At 42.4% G+C, this 18,582-nt stretch overlaps 1 protein-coding gene across 4 annotated transcripts in view; it reads right to left on the reverse strand.

The window, feature by feature from the left end:
• Nucleotides 1-8,522: 8,522 nt before the first annotated feature.
• Nucleotides 8,523-18,582, reverse strand: part of LOC137378304 (tumor protein p53-inducible nuclear protein 2) — a 41,905-nt gene continuing 31,845 nt past the window's right edge. For all 4 annotated transcript variants that reach the window (XM_068048562.1, XM_068048565.1, XM_068048563.1 and 1 more), the window contains exon 4: nucleotides 8,523-14,281. In XM_068048562.1, the coding sequence (XP_067904663.1) occupies nucleotides 14,032-14,281 (250 nt within the window). In that variant the 3' untranslated portion in view covers nucleotides 8,523-14,031. The remainder of the gene's footprint in view (nucleotides 14,282-18,582) is intronic.

The raw sequence follows: 18,582 nt of genomic DNA on the forward strand, positions 1-18,582 counted from the left end.
GACAGTCCTAGCAACTGCAGGCAGTTTAACATCAGTGGTGGGTAAGGTTTTAGAAACTATAATCAGGGAAAATATCAATGGACACTTAGAGAGGTTTGAGTTAATGATAGCCAGCATGGATGTGTAAAAGGCAGATCATGCATGACTAATCTAATTGAATTCTTTGATGAAGTAACAGAGAAGTTGATGAAGGGAATGCAGTGGATGTTTATATAGATTTTAAGAAAGCATTTGATAAAGTATCACATAAAAAGCTGCTAAACAAAATTGAAGCTCTTGGAATAGGAGGGTCGGTGTCCAATTGGATAAAAAAAAAAATAGGCTTAAGGACAGAAAACAGCAAGTTGTAGTAAATGGTTGCTTTTCGGACTGGAGGATGGTAGACTGTGTTGTTCCCCAAGGGTCAGTGCTGAGACCACTACTTTTTTTTGCTATATCTATAGGAATACAGAGTAGAATCTCAATTTGTTGATGACACCAAACTTGGAGGTGCGGCAAACAGTGATGATGATGTGAACTGCCTTCAACAGGACATAGGCTAGCAGTGTGGGCAGACAGGTGGCAGATGGAATTTAATACTGACAAGTGAGGTGATGCATTTTGGCAGAAGGAATAGGAGGAGGCAATCTATACTTAATGGCACAGTTCTAAAGAGTGTGCAGGAACAGAGGGGCTTGAGGGTGCATGTGCATAGATCTTTGAAGGTGACAGGGCATATTGAGAGAGTGGTTAGTAAAGCATATGGGATCTTGGGATTCATAAATAGAAGCATTGAGTACAAAAGCAGGGAAGTTGTGCAAAACCTTTATCAAGCTCTGGTTAGGCCCCAACTAGAGTATTGCATCCCGTTCTGGTCACCACACCTCAGGAAGGATGAGAAGGTGCAGAATGATTCCAGGGATGGAGGATTTTACTTACAAGGCTAGGTTGGAAAAGCTGGGTTTGTTCTCCTTGGAACAAAGGAGGTGTACAAGATTATGACGGGCTTAGATAAGTTAGACAAGGAAACACTGTTCCCATTAACAAATAGTACAAGGACTAGGGCATACAGATTGAAAGCTTTGGGCAAAAGATGCAGGTAGAATATGAGGAAGCACTTTTTTACATGACAGGTGATACTGACCTGGAACTTGCTGCCCACAAAGGTGGTGGAAGTGGAGACAATCACCGACTGTGAGAAAGTTGGCTGCCGACCTGAGAGAAATAGACTTGCAGGGCTACAGTGATCGAGCCAGGGAGTGGGACTGCATAGTTCCTTGGAGAGCTGGCATAGACCTGATTGGCCGAATGGTCTCCTGTACTGTAAATTACTTCAACTCCTGATTTGTGCATTGTGGATCGTGAAAAGGCTTTGGGGAATCAGGAGGTGAGGCACTCGCCACAGAAATCCCAGCATCTTGACCTGCACTTGTGGCCACAGTATTTATGACTAATCCAGTTAACGTTCCTAGTCAATGGTAAACCCCAGGATGTTAGTGCTGGAGGAATTCGATAATGGTAATACTGTTGAATATCAAGGGAAGGTGTTTAGACTCTCTTTGAAGATGGTCATGGCCTGGCCCTTCAAACCCGAATGTTGTCCAAGTCTTGCTGCATGCAGGCACAGACTGCTTCAGTAGCTGAGGAATTGCAGATGGTACTGGACAATGTGCCACAGGGAACATCTACACTTCTGACCTTATGATGGAGGGAAGGTGATTGATGAAGCAGCTGAAAATGGTTAGACCTAGGACCCTATCCTGAGGAACTCCTGTAGCAACATCCTGAGGCATTGATGATTGACCCCACTAACCACAACCATCTTCCTTTGTGCTAGGTATGATTCCAACAAATGGAGTTTCTACTTGATTCCCATTGACTTTAATTTTACTAGGGCTCGTTGATGCTACGCTCAAAGGGTGTTTTGATGTCCAGGGCAGTCAATTTCACCTCTCATGGAATTCAGCTCTTTTGTGTACCAAGGCTGTAATGAGGTCTGGTGCCCAGTGGTCCTGGCAAAACCCAACCTGAGCATTGGCGATTAAGTACTGTCAATGACCCTGTCCATCACTTTACAGCTGATTAAGTGTAGACTGATGGAGTGGATTTTATGGGGAGGTGGATGATGACAGGTGAGGGAGGTCAAGGCTCAGTGCATAGGAGAGGGTGTTAGTGTCCGTGTTAACTACCAGGGGGGAGAGTTAAGTGGTCACCAGTTTAAGGGAAATGTGGTCATGATGAGCAGGAAGTTGGGCTCATAAAGATGAACTAAATGCAGGTATGGGAGAGAAGATAAAATGATACAGCACAAAAGGAGGGTGCACGGGTCAGGGATGTCTCAGATCGGCTGCAGAATATTCTGAAGGGGGAGGGTGAACAGCTAGTTGTCGTGCACGTAGGCACCAATGATATAGGTAAAAAAACGGGATGAGATCCTACAAGCAGAATTTAGAGAGTTAGGAGCCAAGTTAAAAAGTAGGACCTCAGAGGTAGTAATCTCAGGATTGCTACCAGTACCACGTGCTAGTCAGAGTAGAAATGAAAGAATAGTCAGGATGAATGCGTGGCTTGAGAGATGGTGCAGGAGGGAGGGGTTCAGATTTTTGGGACACTGGGACCGGTTCTCGGGGAGGTGGAACTATTACAAATTGGACGGTCTACACCTGGGCCAGACTGGAAACAATGTCCTTGGGGGTGCTTTTGCTAATGCTGTTGGGGAGGGTTTAAGCTAATGTGGAAGGGGGATAGGAACCAAATGAGGAGGTCAGTGGACAGTAAGGAGGTAGTAACTAAAGCCTGTAAGGAACTAGATAATGAAGTCAGTGTGACTAAGGGGAAGAGTAGGCAGGGAGCAGATGATGAACGCAAAGGGACTGGTGGTCTGAGGTGCATTTGTTTTAATGCAAGAAGTGTAGTAGGTAAGGCAGATGAACTTCGGGCTTGGATTAGTACCTGGGAGTATGATGTTATTGCTATTACTGAGACTTGGTTGAGGGAAGGACACGATTGGCAACTAAATATCCCAGGATATCGATGCTTCAGGCGGGATAGAGAGGGAGGTAAAAGGGGTGGAGGAGTTGCATTACTGGTCAAAGAGGATATCACAGCTGTGCTGAAGGAGGGCACTATGGAGGACTCGAGCAGTGAGGCAATATGGGAAGAACTCAAATAGGAAGGGTGCGGTAACAATGTTGGGGCTGTACTACAGGCTTCCCAACAGCGAGCGTGAGATAGAGGTACAAATATGTAAACAGATTATGGAAAGATGAAGGAGCAACAGGGTGGTGGTGATAGGAGATTTTAATTTTCCCAACATTGACTGGGATTCACTTAGTGTTAAGAGGTCTAGATGGAGCAGAATTTGTAAGGAGCATCCAGGAGGGTTTTCTAGAGCAGTATGTAAATAGTCAAACTCGGGAAGGGGCCATACTGGACCTGGTGTTGGGGAATGAGCCCAGCCAGGTGGTTGAAGTTTCAGTAGGGGACTACTTTCGGAATAGTGATCACAATTCCATAAGTTTTAGAATACTCATGGACAAAGACGAGAGTGGTCCTAAAGGAAGAATGCTAAATTGCGGGAAGGCCAACTATACCAAAATATGGCAGGAGCTGGGGAATGTAGATTGGGAGCAGCTGTTTGAAGATAAATCCACATTTGATATGTGGGAGGCTTTTAAAGACAGGTTGATTAGCGTGCAGGAGAGACATGTTCCTGTGAAAATGAAGGATAGAAATGGCAAGATTAGGGAACCATGGATGACAGGTGAAATTGTGAAACTAGCTAAGAGGAAAAAGGAAGCATACATAAGGTCTAGGAGGCTGAAGGAAGACGAAGCTTTGGAAGAATATCGGGAATGTAGGACCAATCTGAAACGAGGAATTAAGAGGGCTAAAAGGGGTCATGAAATATCTTTGGGATTTTCCTTAACCCTGTTTGCTAAAGTCTTTTATTCATATATAAGGAGCAAGAGGGTAACTAGAGAAAGGATTGGCCCACTCAGGGACAAAGGAGGAAAATTATGCGTGGAGTCAGAGAAAATGGGTGAGATTCTAAACGAGTGCTTTGCATCGGTATTCACCGAGGAGATGGACATGACGGATGTTGAGGTTAGGGACAGATATTTGATTACTCTAGGTCAAGTCAGCATAAGGAGGGAGGAAGTGTTGGGTATTCTAAAAGGCATTAAGGTGGACAAGTCCCCAGGTCCGGATGGGATCTCTCCCAGGTTACTGAGGGAAGCGAGAGAGGAAATAGCTGGGGCGTTAACAGATATCTTTGCAACATCCTTAAACACGGGTGAGGTCCCGGAGAATTGCTAATGTTGTCCCTTTGTGTAAGAAGGGTAGCAGGGAAAATCCAGGTAATTATAGACCGGTGAGCCTGACGTCAGTGGTAGGGAAGCTGCTGGAGAAGATACTGAGGGATAGGATCTATTCCCATTTGGAAGAAAATGGGCTTATCAGTGATAGGCAACATGGTTCTGTGCAGGGAAGGTCATGTCTTACCAACTTAATAGAATTCTTTGAGGAAGTGACAAAGTTGATTGAGGGAAGGGTTGTAGATGTCATATACATGGACTTCAGTAAGGCATTTGATAAGGTTCCCCATGGTAGGTTGATGGAGAAAGTGAAGTCGCATGGGGTCCAAGGTGTACTAGCTAGATGGATAAAGAGCTGGCTGGGCAACAGGAGACAGAGAGTAGCAGTGGAAGGGAGTTTCTCAAAATGGAGACGTGTGACCAGTGGTGTTCCACAGGGCTCCGTGCTGGGACCACTGTTGTTTGTGATATACATAAATGATTTGGAGGAAAGTATAGGTGGTCTGATTAGCAAGTTTGCAGACGACACTAAGATTGGTCGAGTAGCAAATAGTGAAGGGGACTGTCAGAGAATACAGCAGAATATAGATAGATTGGAGAGTTGGGCAGATGGAGTTCAATCCGGGCAAATGCGAGGTGATGCATTTTGGAAGATCCAATTCAAGAGTGAACTACACAATAAATGGAAAAGTCCTGGGGAAAATTGATGTACAGAGAGATTTGGGTGTTCAGGTCCATTGTTCCCTGAAGGTGGCAATGCAGGTCAATAGAGTGGTCAAGAAGGCATACGGCATGCTTTCCTTCATCGGACGGGGTATTGAGTACAAGAGTTGGCAGGTCATGTTACAGTTGTATAGGACTTTGGTTCGGCCACATTTGGAATACTGCGTGCAGTTCTGGTCGCCACATTACCAAAAGGATGTAGATGCTTTGGAGAGGGTGCAGAGGAGGTTCACCAGGATGTTGCCTGGTATGGAGGGCGCTAGCTATGAAGAGAGGTTGAGTAGATTAGGATTATTTTCATTAGAAAGACGGAGGTTGAGGGGGGACCTGATTGAGGTGTACAAAATCATGAGAGGTATAGACAGGGTGGATAGCAAGAAGCTTTTTCCCCAGAGTGGGGGATTCAATTACTAGGGGTCATGAGTTCAAAGTGAGAGGGGAAAAATTTAGGGGGGTTATGTGTGGAAAGTTCTTTACGCAGAGGGTGGTGGGTGCCTGGAACGCGTTGCCAGCGGAGGCGGTAGACGCGGGCACGATAGCGTCTTTTAAGATGTATCTAGACAGATACATGAATGGGCAGGAAGCAAAGAGATACAGACTCTTAGAAAATAGGCGACAGGTTTAGATAGAGGATCTGGATCGGCGCAGGCTTGGAGGGCCGAAGGGCCTGTTCCTGTGCTGTAATTTTCTTTGTTCTATTTGTCCCATTATGGAACAAAAGGAGGGGAGAGTATCGCAGGCTGGGGTTTGCTCAGTGGTAGATGACAGAGCCAAGGGAGAAAAATGTACATAGAGTCAGAGAGATACAGCACTGAAACAGGCCCTTCGGCCCACCAAGTCTGTGCCGACCATCAACCACCCATTGATCCCATATTCCCTACCACATCCCCACCTTCCCTCAATTCTCCTACCACCTACCTACACTAGGGCCAATTTACCTATCAACCTGAAAATCTCTGGCTGTGGGAGGAAACCGGAGCACCCGCCGGAAACCCACACGGTCACAGGGAGAACTTGCAAACTTTGCACAGGCAGTACCCAGAAATGAACCCGGGTCACTGGAGCTGTGAGGCTGCGGTGCTAGCCACTGTGCCACCCCTTTTTAACTTTAAAGACTCAGGCTTATATTCAAATCCCTCCATAACCTGGTTGCTCCTTTTCTCTAAGCTGTAGAACCTCGCAGATCTCTGGGCTCCTCCAATTCTGGCCTCTTGCATATATCTGATTTCCTTTGCTTCACCATTGGCAGCTGTGCCCTCAGTTGCCTTGGGCCTAAGCTTGAAGTGCAGGGGACAAGCTGTGATTCAATGAGGGTTACATCACCATAATTGTTTGGGCCAGGTGGTTGCGGAAGTTATAAGCAGTCAGAAGTGGCTTCAGAAAGGCCAAGATGTTGTTTCCCTGTACATTCACCAAGACGCGTCTGGTAATGACCTGGAACTTGTTGCCTATGAGGGTGGTGGAAGCAGATGATTATTTCAAAAGGAAATGGGATGGGTACATGAGGGAAATAAACTTGCAGGGGAGTAGGAATGACTGGATTGCTCTAGAGAGCCAGCATAGCTGCCTCCTGTGGCATTACAACTCTCGAGTCTAAGCTGAAGTAGCAAACCGACCTGGCTTGTAAAACGTCAACTGGCTAGAAATGTTAAATCCCAAATTATTAAAACTTTTTTTTAAAGTAAGTGTCATCACTTTGAGAGCTCAAGTTGTCTCAGTTCAGTTCTTCGTATTGAACCCTCAGAAAATGGTACCATTATTTAAGGGTAGCAGGGATAAACCAGGTAATTACAGGCCGGTGAGTCTGTTGGAAAAAGTTCTGAGGGACAGGATTAATCTCTACTTGGAGAGGCAGGGATAGTCAGCATAGCTTTGTCAGGGGGAAGATCGTGTCTGACTAATTTGATTGAATTTTTTGAGGCAGTGGTGAAATGTGTAGATGAGGGTAAAGCAGTTGATGTCTATATGGACTTCAGTAAGGCTTTTGATAACCAATCTCCCTTGTGGGACCTTAAGAAGGTAAGAGCCCATGGGATCCAGGGCAAATTGGATCCAAAATTGGCTTAGTGGCAGGAGGCAGAGGGTAACGGTCGAGGGTTGTTTTTGCGCGTGGAAGCCTGTGACCAGTGGTATACCGCAGGGATCAGTACTGGGACCCTTGCTGTTTGTAGTGTACATTAATGATTTAGACATGAATATAGGAGGTATGATCAGTAAGTTCGCAGATGACACGAAAATTGGTCTCAAATAGAGGAGGAAAGCTTCAGATTACAGGACGATGTAGATGAGCTGGTAAGATGGGTGGAGCTGCAGCAAATGGAATTTAATCCTGAAAAGTGTGAGGTGATGTATTTTGGGAAGACCAACAAGGCAAGGGAATATACAATGGATGGTAGGACCCTAGGAAGTACAGAGGGACCTTGCTGTACTTGGCTATGGATCACCGAAGGCAGCAGCACAGGTAGATAAAGGGAAGTATTGCATATGCTTTCCTAACCACCTTATTAGCCGAGGCATAGACTATAAGAGCAGGGAGATTTTGATGGAGCCGTATAAAATGCTAGTTAGGCCACAGCTGGAGTATTGTGTACAGTTCTGGGCACCACACTATAGGAAGGATGTGATTGCACTGGAGAGGGTACAGAGGAGATTCAGCAGGATGTTGCCTGGCTGGAGCATTTCAGCTATGAAGATCGACTGAAAAGGCTAGGGTTGTTTTCCTTAGAGCAGATAAGGCTGAGGGGGGAACCTAATTGAGGTATACAAAATTATGAGGGGCATTGATAAGTTAGATAGGAAGAAATTTTTTCCCTTAGCGAAGGGGTCAATAACCAGGGGGCATAGATTCAAGGTTAAGGTGCAGGAGGTTTGGAGTGGATTTGAGGAAAAATGTTTTCACCCAGAGGGTGGTTGGAATCTGGAACACACTGCCTGAAGTGGTGGTAGAGGCAGGAACCCTCACACCATTTAAGTAGTATTCAGATGAGCACTTGAAATGCCATAGCATACAAGGCTACGGGCCAAGTGCTGGAAAATGGGATTCAAATAGTTAGGTGCTTGATAGCCGGCACAGACACAATGGGCCGAAGAGCCTGTTTCTGTGCTGTATAACTCCATAACTCTATTGCAACCTGCGGAAAGGTTTCTATCACTTGTAAATTGGCTGCTGCATACTAATAAGATTTTATACTGGGCAACATGCAGCACAAGCATAATAAGCTGAATGGCCTCCTGTGCTGTATAAACACACACCCTGTGGTGCAAGGCTATGGAAACATAGCAGGAATGGGGGGGATAATACCTCAATTTTAACCCTTACACAACTCACTTGAGCAACTGTTAGCCATTAACATTCAACAATAGCAGCAATTCTACAATGACTAAAGTAAAATTCTATTACATGAGATTTTTTATATTCTGGGTCTTGTACACTGGCGGAAAGAAAACTATCACATGTAATTACACTGTGTTAAGTATGTATTGAAAGACTCAGGACAACACTTTTGAAAAAGTGAACTTTTATGAAAATAATGAAATTCCCACAGTCATTATCAAATGGCTATGACAATATTAACTTTGAAGCACTATTTCCACACCCATAATCCAGTTATACATTTCACACTTCCAATATTTGAAAACAGTTATGAGAAAGACCAAAAGAAAAACAAGCTGCCTTTTTTTTGCATAGGACTTTACTGTTACTACTCAAGTCTCCATTTCTTTTTTTTTTAAATCTATACATACACAATTTAAAAACCCATCACACCATCCCCAGAGTGGAAGGCACATACACAGTTAATTTAATACATAATGAGAGGTAAGTTACTGATAAATACAAGCAGTATAACTAATTTTAAATATATTTTATATATATCTGGTAACACACGCACACACTACCACTATACACTGGGAGTTGTAATTAGAACAAGGAACCAGTTATCGTCTTGTGTTATTACAAAAATGGGGCCTGATCACTATAGCCGCTCAGTAGAATATACAGAATCATTTATAATACAACTATAAAATTAAAAAAGACACCATCCTTTAGTACCATGTTTTACTCCAATATGCTTTATTTGTGATCTGGCAATAGTGTTGAATGTCCAGCAGGTGGTGCGTATGGAATGGACTTGCACCATTCTATATTTAAATATTGCAGCTGTGCAATGTCAGTATGGGGCAAGAAAGAAAGAAAAGGAACTTTACACAAAGATTTCCTGGGAAAAATATTAAGAGAATATGGGAAGCAAACAAGAGTGTGGGATTAGACCAGGTAGCTCATCTACGGAAAATACTAGCACAGATGTGGTGGAATAAAATGTCTTGTTTCAATGCTGTAACATTCTGATTTTGAAATTACAGGCCACTTCTGAAATTCAAAGTTTTTTTTTTGCTTTAAAAATTGGAGTTATCCAACAACTTGAATTAATAGACTATGCACTTCAAACCCACAGCAGTGGAGGGTGGGAGGTGGTGAAGGAAATACCATTTGAATGTTAGCTCAACTTCCCCATAAAAAGTATTGCTTTAAAAAGTCCAGGCTAAGAATATTTTTTTAAAGTTTAAAAAAAAAATCGATGCAAAGGATTGAATACCCTTTATCAACCCTTCCCCTAACAAATATATTAACTCTTCAGTGAGTGGTAGTTTGGGATCAGATTCCATTCCAATGAACATCACACTTCAAGCCTTCATTAAAAGAGATTGACTTTAAGTAGATAAAGCAGTTGCTGGATACATGAAAGTATTTTGCAAATCAGACACAACTCCAAATTAAGCAAATAAAAGCATATCAATGTAAAACAAATGCCATGAAAGACAGAGGCTTGTCTGTTTAAGATGTTCAATTACAATAGGAGTTACACTTTGATATGACAGACTGGGCAAAACCATTTCATTCAAATCCAAATTCTCAATACCACAGATGGAGAATTAAAACATTAGGGTAGATGAAGCTGCTTTTTGAACACCAACCTTCATCCTGAGTGATTTTTTAAAAAAACACATTACTATAATCCTTTTATTAGCCACCCTGAAATCCTGGTGATGAACAGAAGCCAGAAAAAGTCAAACTAAATATGTACAAAAGCCTCAGATGCTCAGATTTTCTCCACACCATCCCCTCCCCAATATGGATGTTGATCTTTTTTTAAATTAAAAAAAAACACGGCATTGCGACATATTGTCCCTGAGAGAGTCTGCGCTGTCTAGTTTAGAAAGGAAAACTGTGGCTCACACATCACATATATCCTTAAATAAATCAAACAAAACATACATCAGCAGAACACTCTCATCCCAGTCACCAACAAGCAATTCAACTTCAGAACACTGGTCGCAACAGCACAGCATACACTTCGAAATGTTCTTTTGTTGTATTTAACAGATAATACTGTCCACAAACTTGCATGTTTTCAGTTACAAAATAAAGTTGTATATTTCTATCAGTTCAGCACCACACTTGGTTGATCCGGAAGTTAGACTGTAGTGTCAGGACCTTCTTTTATAGCAAAGCATTCAGTACAAGTTAGTAGGTAGATACAAATTGCTGTTGAAAGCCCCAGTTACACTAGTGCAGATACAGTGCAGTGTGAATATTTATCAAAGCATCTTACAAGCCCTACTTAATATAATTAGTGCCATAAGGATTTTCCCCAACTTCCACCCCTCTCCCATTCCCCCTGACGTCAGTCAACTCAAAACTGGAGGAAATTAACCCTTAGGAGAAGGAAAGGAATTAAGATATCTATCATTGGTATTAGTGACAAGCTCAGAGTGGAGTGGAGGTGGAGATGGGGTAAGTTGTGAAGTAGCTACAATAGCTTCCAAAAAAAAAAAAAAAGACCCTGTGCTGGTCAAGAAGGGCTTTGTTTATTCCATAATCATATGCAAAATTGAGGGGAGTAGGGGAGAAAAAAAGCTGTTACCATTAGTGGAAGGATTGAGAACCAGGGAACACTGATTTAAGGCAATTGGCACAAAAGCCAACAGAAACATGGGGAAAACCTTTACACAGCGAATGGTTAGTATCTGGAATGCACTACCTGAGAGGGTGGTGGAGACAGACTCAGTCATGGCTTTCAAAAGGGAATTGGATAAGAACCTGGAGAGAAGAAATTTGCAGGGCCACCAGGAAAGGGTGGGGGAGTGGGGATAGCTGAGTCATTCTTGCAGAAAGCCAGCATAGACATGATGGGCTGAATGGCCTCCTTCTCTGCCGTAACCATTCTATGAGTCTAAGAGGGGTGGACAGGGGAGAGAAACCGTTGCTCACAATAAAAAAGACAAATTGCTGGGAATGCATGGTAGCTTGACCAGCACCTAAAGAAGCAAAAGGTCACATGATGTGTTCCTTCATCAGAACTTAGTGCATTGTCGGTTATTTCAGATTTCATGCATTCATTGCATTTTTTTTTTAAATATACAAAGTTTAAGTAATTTTCATTCAGGGGAATTAGGTGCCAAATGTAGTTAAAGTGGACTTAAAGAATGTGATGATCCAATTTGGTGCTTACTTTCCTGGGACGAAATTCCATTTGGTGTAGCTGTTTTAAGTATGTGTGGGTTACACCTTTCAATGAGTTTGGCCTGCAGCAGATATACTTTTTAAAAAATGTTCAATGATCAGATGTAAAAAAAAAACATGGTAATTTGTAAATCACACAGTGGTGAAATATGTCGATGCTCTACAATGCACTGTATAGTGCAACGTCACCAGACAGATGCAGACCTGCAATTCCCCACATGGCGAGTTCCCAGTCCCAACTGTACTATTAAAGGGGAGATTTCCACGTGTAAGTCAAGTTCTTCAACAGATTGAAAAGGAGTGTTTAAAAAAAAAAGTGAGGATGGTCAACTGTTTATTCTTCTGAGCAAGAATGACATTAATTGATTTCTGGATTAAAAAGGTAATTTGAGCATAATTTTTAGGCAGGCAACTTTTATAACCAAAGCGGGGAGAACAAATGTGCTCAAAGACAAGGATCGGAGGACAAGAAATGAGTCCATTCTCTCCCATTTAAAGATCCTCAAATGTGGATGTCTAGGATTTTCATCCTAGAAAAGGACGTCAGTGAATTAAACTAGTCTTACGGAAAAAAATAGTTTTTTTTATAAAAAAGAAAAAAATGTACAATTTCAAGTATCAGAATGGTTATCGCTTTCCAGCATAGATGGCTTTTTAAAAAATAATAATTCTTGGCATTTGGGTGTCACTGGCAAGGCTGCATTTAGAGTCCATCCCTCATCATTTGAGAAGCTGGTAGTGGAAGTGATAGAGGTTTTGAATTGGAATTCCACTTTCAGCCAACTGAATGGTTTATTGGGCCACTTCAGAGGGCAGTTAAGAGTCTCAGTGTAAAATTGGAGTCACATATAGGCCAGACTGGTAAGGAAGGGAGGCTTCCTTCTCTCAAAAGAACATTAGTATAGCAGTTGGGTTTTTAAAAATAACAATCCGACAGATTCAAGGTCACTTTTATTGGTACCCAGCTTTTTATTTCCAAATTTTTACTTTAAAAAATTATTCAAAATCTCAAACTGCCACAGTGGGATTTGAGCTCACTTTGTCTGGATTACTAGTCCAGTAACACATCACTGCACTACCCTACTCTGACGTCAGAAATTAGTTGGCTTGAAACCTTTTGAAAATATTCTAAAAAACACAAGGGGGGGATAATACTGTTGGCCGTTTTCTTCATTAAGAGAATTACTTTTAATAGGTTAAGTTTCTGCTGCATTAGCTAATAGGGTGAATACAAATACATACCTCTCAAATTTCTGCAAATATTGATTAAAGTGGAATTTGTTAAGGGGTACTATATGCACCCCCACATTTTTAATCATGTAGCATGAACCAAACTTAGTTTCTGACCCACTCTGCAAACTTTTAGACTAAGCAGCAGCAAAGCTAGAAGGGAAGCATCAAATACTGTTTTTGCAATCATGACACCCCTTTCTCTGGCAAATTCACCTAATCCAGATTCGCCGTTAAAATAAGCCCCCTTCAAATGAAAAAGTTGCACCCTTGAAAACAAAGTCACAACCTCACCTTCAGGTCGCCTCTACCCCAAGGTCACCTCTCCAGCTAAAATCGCACCACTAACCCAAGCCAAGAAAGATTTTGTTTCACCAGATCTGACTCAACGCTACCGATGGCAAAAGGCAAGGTCAGCGGGGTTGGCAATAAGACCAACAGGAGGAGTTGGTGACCAGGGTGAACAATTCAGCAATAAAGGTGGGAGGGTTTAAGCAGCAAGGCCAGTGAGAAAAATAAACACCAGATTGAAAAGTAAATTTAATTGCACTCTTAACTGGTGTGGGATATTAGAAGAACCAACAATTCAGCAGGCGCACAAAAGTAATTTTCCCTGATCTGGTGAGAAAAATCAAACTCAAAGTACCCAGTGAATTAATGAAACAATTCTTTACAAACTGCTAATATACTGGACGAGAACAGCAACATCAATTTAATCCCGAAATATTCTCCTCGTGCGTTTGTGACGGTGGTTTAAATTGAAAATGGTCAACTCACTTAGCTGTGGCCCAGATCTGGTCTCTCAAAAAAACCTTGCCAGGCCGTTGGCATCCACATTGCTGGCTGCTGAAAGCTGTAATAGGTTAACTTGGTAGTGGGTTCACTATTTCCTTTACCTTTTCCACTGGCACAGCAACATTTCAATTTGTGCACTAAATAACTAAAGCAAGCACTGCACCGCAATGGTCTATCGAAAGAGTGTAACTGAGGCTTAAATAGGAAGGAAAGCAAAATGACCCAGTTCACTTAACATTCCTAAAAAGGTAACTTAAGCATGAAGACACAGGAAAGGAAGAAAAGGTCCCAAATGATGTGTTCTAGTCGGAGCATGGAACGACTTTTATTTTTAAAAGCTACGCTTGGAACCAGAAGGCCAGCTAAGACAAAACCTGTTCTGTGAGCTGCACAGTTCGTCCAAACTCATTGTTACTGCTGTTTAACTGACCCCTCCCTACTCCGTCGTTTTCCTGAATTGGTTTAGTAGTTGTACTGGCGTCGGCACGGCTGGTACACAAAGCTGCCGTGGTGCTTGGTCCGGTGGAAGCGGCACTCTCTCGCCAGGTTCTGCCTCTGAATGCGGTTGCGACTGAGCTGGCGTTTTTCAACCCGTTGTTTCGCTCGCTGGATCCGGCGGACCTGACTCGCCTTCTCCAAGATACCAGCTCGGCCTAAGACTGCCGCAGGAGCTGGGGCAGCCCATTGTTCCATCCTGCTCTGAGTTGCATGCCTACAGGTTGAACAAAAGAAGAATATTTTGCTTTTAAAAAAAGTGTTCTCTCGAACAGAACGTTCCAGCACAGAAACAGGCCTTTCAGACCATTAAATCTGCACCACTGTTTCTCTTCACATGCTTACTCCCCAAATCCTTAAATAGTCCCTCCTTTTTCAAACAACTAACTTTCCTTCAAGAATTTTTATTTGTTCACGGGATGCGGGCGTCGCTGACTAATATTGCCCATCCCTAATTGCCCTTGAATGGAGTGGCCATTTCAGAGGGCATTTTAAGAGTTAACCACCTTGCTGTGGGTCTGGAGTCACATGTAGGCCAGACCAGGTAAGGATGGCAGATTTCCTTCCCTAAAAGGTCATTAGTGAACCAGATGGGTTTTTACAACAATCAACAATGGCTTCATGGTCACACTAGATTAATTTAATTCCAGATTTATTAATTGAATTCAAATTTCACCATCTGCCATGGTGGAATTCGAACCCACATCCCCAGAGCATTAGCCTGGGCCCCTGGAATACCAGTCCAGGGACATTACCACTACACCACCGCCTCCCTCAATTTACAAACTCTGCTTCAATTTCAAAATAAATTTGTTAACCTCTCCTTAAATTCTTTTCCTAATTATCTTGGAATGTTTTCACTAGCCAGCGGAAACAACCCATCGCTATTTACCTCATCCTAACCCATAACCTTGAATATCTTATCGGGACATCCACCCCCACCTTATCAGCTCCAATGGGGCAAAAAAAGGCATAGTTTCTCCATAAAGTGTAAACCCTGATCACTCGTGAATTTAAGTTGCACCTTTCTCATTCTTTCAGAATGTAGCTGCAATACATCAAATAGGCTGGAAATTTCCTTAGTGTTGCTCCTACTCCATTGGGTTTCAGTCATGCTTCCTGTGAGGTTACGACGACAGGAAAAAGGAGCAGTTTACTGGACTTGGGAAGCCTGCAGAGTTAACACTAATTTTTCAAACTCATTTTCAAAATAGACTGTCAACTACTTTTTTAAAAAAAACATTACTTATTATGGAATTGTAGGATAGTGGTGTGGTAATTTGTATATAAATTATATGATAATTAGAGGAGAATTGGAGAAATCACAATCACCCAAATTTGATAAGGAAGCGGTCACTTTAACAATGTCTGTAACCTATTACTTAAATTTTTCTGAAGTGTTAAACTTCAATTAAGCTTCAATCTGCAGGGGTGTTTAATTTGAAACTAAAAACTGAGCAGCCACCGAATAATTGGGGACATGTTCAATTAGAATGTTGTGTTGAAAACTAAATGAGATTCCCTTGAAAAATGGGTAAGATTTCAAGCCTTAAAACTGAAGGTGCATTTATATAGCACCTTTAATATAATAAAAACATCCCAAGGTGCTTCACAGGAATATTAACAAAATTTGACACCAAGCCACATAAGGTGATTGATGGCCAAAAGCTTGGTCAAAGAGGAGAGGAGTGCCTTAAAAAGGAGGGAAGAGAGAGGTTTAGGGAGGAACTTTCAGATCTTAAGGCCTTGGCAGCTGAAGGCAGGGCCACCAATGGTGAAGCAATTAAAATCGGAGATGCTCAAGAGGCCAGAGTTAGATAAAAGCAGATATCTCAAAAGGTTGTGGGGCTGGAGGAGATTATTGAGATAGAGAGGTGCGAGTCCACTAATGGATTTGAAACACAGATTATTCACAGACAATTTAAAAAAGGGGGGGAAAAAAATCAAATCGAGACATTGCTTAATTAGGAACCAATGTGGTTCAGCGAGCACAGAGGTGATGGGTGAACAGGACTTGGTGCAAGTAAGGACACGAGCAGCAGAGTTTTGGATGACAGGTTTACAGAGGGTAGAATGTGGGAGTCTGGCCAGGAGTGTGTTGGAATAGTCAAGTCTAAAGACAACGTCATGGATGAGGGCTTCAGTAGCAGAAAACTGAGGCAGGGGCGCAGCATGGTAATGTTAGAGGGATCAGGTAATTATAAACTAACATCCTTTTAGAGGGTTTATACTTGTGTCTCAAATATGCACACAAAGTTCAAAGAGTTTAGAATCATCTCCTGGGTCCTGAGCAGAGATTAAAGTACAATATTTAATAATGGTGTTGGTGAGCCACCTTCTTGAACCGCTGCAGTCCAGGTCATGTAGGTACACCCACAGTGCTGTTGGGAAGGGAGTTCCAGGATTTTGACCCAGTGACAGTGAAGGAACGGCGATATAGTTCCAAGTCTGCATGAGGTGTGGCTTGGCGGGGTACTCGCAGGTGGTGCTGTTCACATGCATCTGCTGCCCTTCTCATTCTAGCTGGTAAAGGTTGCAGGTTTGGAAGGTGCTGTCAAAAGGAGTCTTGGCAAGCTGCTGCAGTGCATCCTGAGAATGGTACACACTGCTGCCACTGTGCAGTGGTGGTGGAGGGAGTGAATGCTTTTAAATGTGGTAAATGGGGTGCTAATCAAGCAGGTTGCTTTATCCTGGATGGTGTTGAGTTTCTATGGATTGGGATAGATTACAGGGCATTTACCCATTAAAGGATTAAGAAGATACTACTACTCAAAAGACCAAAGTTTAGGCAGTGTATCAATACAAATAACTTCTGAAGATGGGAAATGTTCTTGAAACACTCCACCCATATTATACATAACACATGGGAGGTGATGGGAGCAGTTTTAGGCTAGTTCTGCCAATCCACAGTAATGGGTGAACAAATTTGGTGATGAATATCAATTTGAATTACATGTTGCAGGAGATATAGACACAGGAACGTAACTCCATTAACTATCAGACAGGAGTAATACAAAAACATATGGGAAAACCTCCAATGTCCTAATGGATGAAGGCAGCACTGATATAGCAGTGAGCCAAATAGAGCAAGTTTTATCCTGCTCTAAGTTTGCAGATTGCAGGCAGGCAATAATTGGGGTGCTGTCATTGGCCTCAGCGGCTCATATTGGGGTACTTGTTGCTGATCGCTGCCAGTGATTGTTAACGAAATCCACACATGTGGATGTCAGAAGGTCCACTTTCTGAATGTCCAGTGCTGGGATGGGATGTCCTGAGGTTGTGAAAGGTGCTACCTAATTGCGACACTTCTTCCTGCTAGCGTTACATTCTGGGAAATCGTAGGCACCTTCCCCACTATTCTAGGTGCAAATCGTGGGGCGTAACTCCCGATCTTTGGTGCTGATGCATTAGGCCTCTCATTAGAAAGTGCAGATTTGTTTTTCTTTAAAAAGAAAGAGCTTGACTAGAACGCCCTGCACTGTAAAAATAGTCAGTAGACACTCAGTGTCCAGGTACCAGGGAACGGTCAATGCCCATGGGACTAAACCAAAGGTTGACCGACCACCTTCAGAAGAGATGGAGGGAAAAGGTTGGGGAGTGGGGTTGGAAGGGTGAAGGCAGTAATATAAAAGATGATCAAATAACAAAGTTATATTATCACTGCTCAAATCAGTCACCCTTTTCCAGTATGGAAAGTCTGCTTGGCTTCACTATGTTTTCTAATCATGGAGCTTTAACATGCACCAGGGTCATACAGATGATTAACTGCAAAGTTTTTATTTTACATAAAACTGAATTCTGATTGAAAATAACAAACATGAAAACTAGGAGTTGCATCTGAACAAGAATGCTCTCTGGATACAATCCAACATGTCTCTACCCTAATCAGCACACACTCAATGACCAGGTTTACACTTGAAAGAGGGTCTCTTTGGGAAAATGCCAGAAGATCTGAAAAGGTTAGGATTAGATGAAGTAAAGTGGGAAGAGGCATCTGTACAGTATAAACAGCAATAGACCAATTGTGCCATTTCTGTGTTGTTAATTCTATGTAACACGTGAAAACAATGGAAAACCTAGCATCTTTGTCATGTCAGCAGCTCCAATCTTATGTTCTTTGAAGCTGTTAACATTGGTCAAAAGCAAAAGCTAAATAAAAAAGTATTGAAAACAGGTGTTCATTTTTAGAGGGATGGAATTGAAAAGCAGAGAAGTAACGTTAAACTTGTGTAGAACCTTGGTTAGGCCACACTTGGAGTACTGTGAACAATTCTGGTCTCTGTATTGTATGAAAAAAGGACAGAGGCACCATAGAAAGTACAAAATAAAAATTCCAAAATTATCCCAGAACTGAGAGGTTATACCTATCAGGAAATCAGGAAAGATTGAACAGGCTGGGATTTTTTTTCTAGAAAATGGAAAACTTGAGGGTGACCTGATAGAGGTCTTGAAGGTACAACAGGGTTTGATAAGCTAGATTATAAAAGATGTTGTTTCTGCTTGTGGGGAAACCAGAAT

The sequence above is a fragment of the Heterodontus francisci genome, chromosome 16 (genome assembly GCF_036365525.1).
Source record: "Heterodontus francisci isolate sHetFra1 chromosome 16, sHetFra1.hap1, whole genome shotgun sequence".
NCBI lineage: Eukaryota > Metazoa > Chordata > Chondrichthyes > Heterodontiformes > Heterodontidae > Heterodontus > Heterodontus francisci.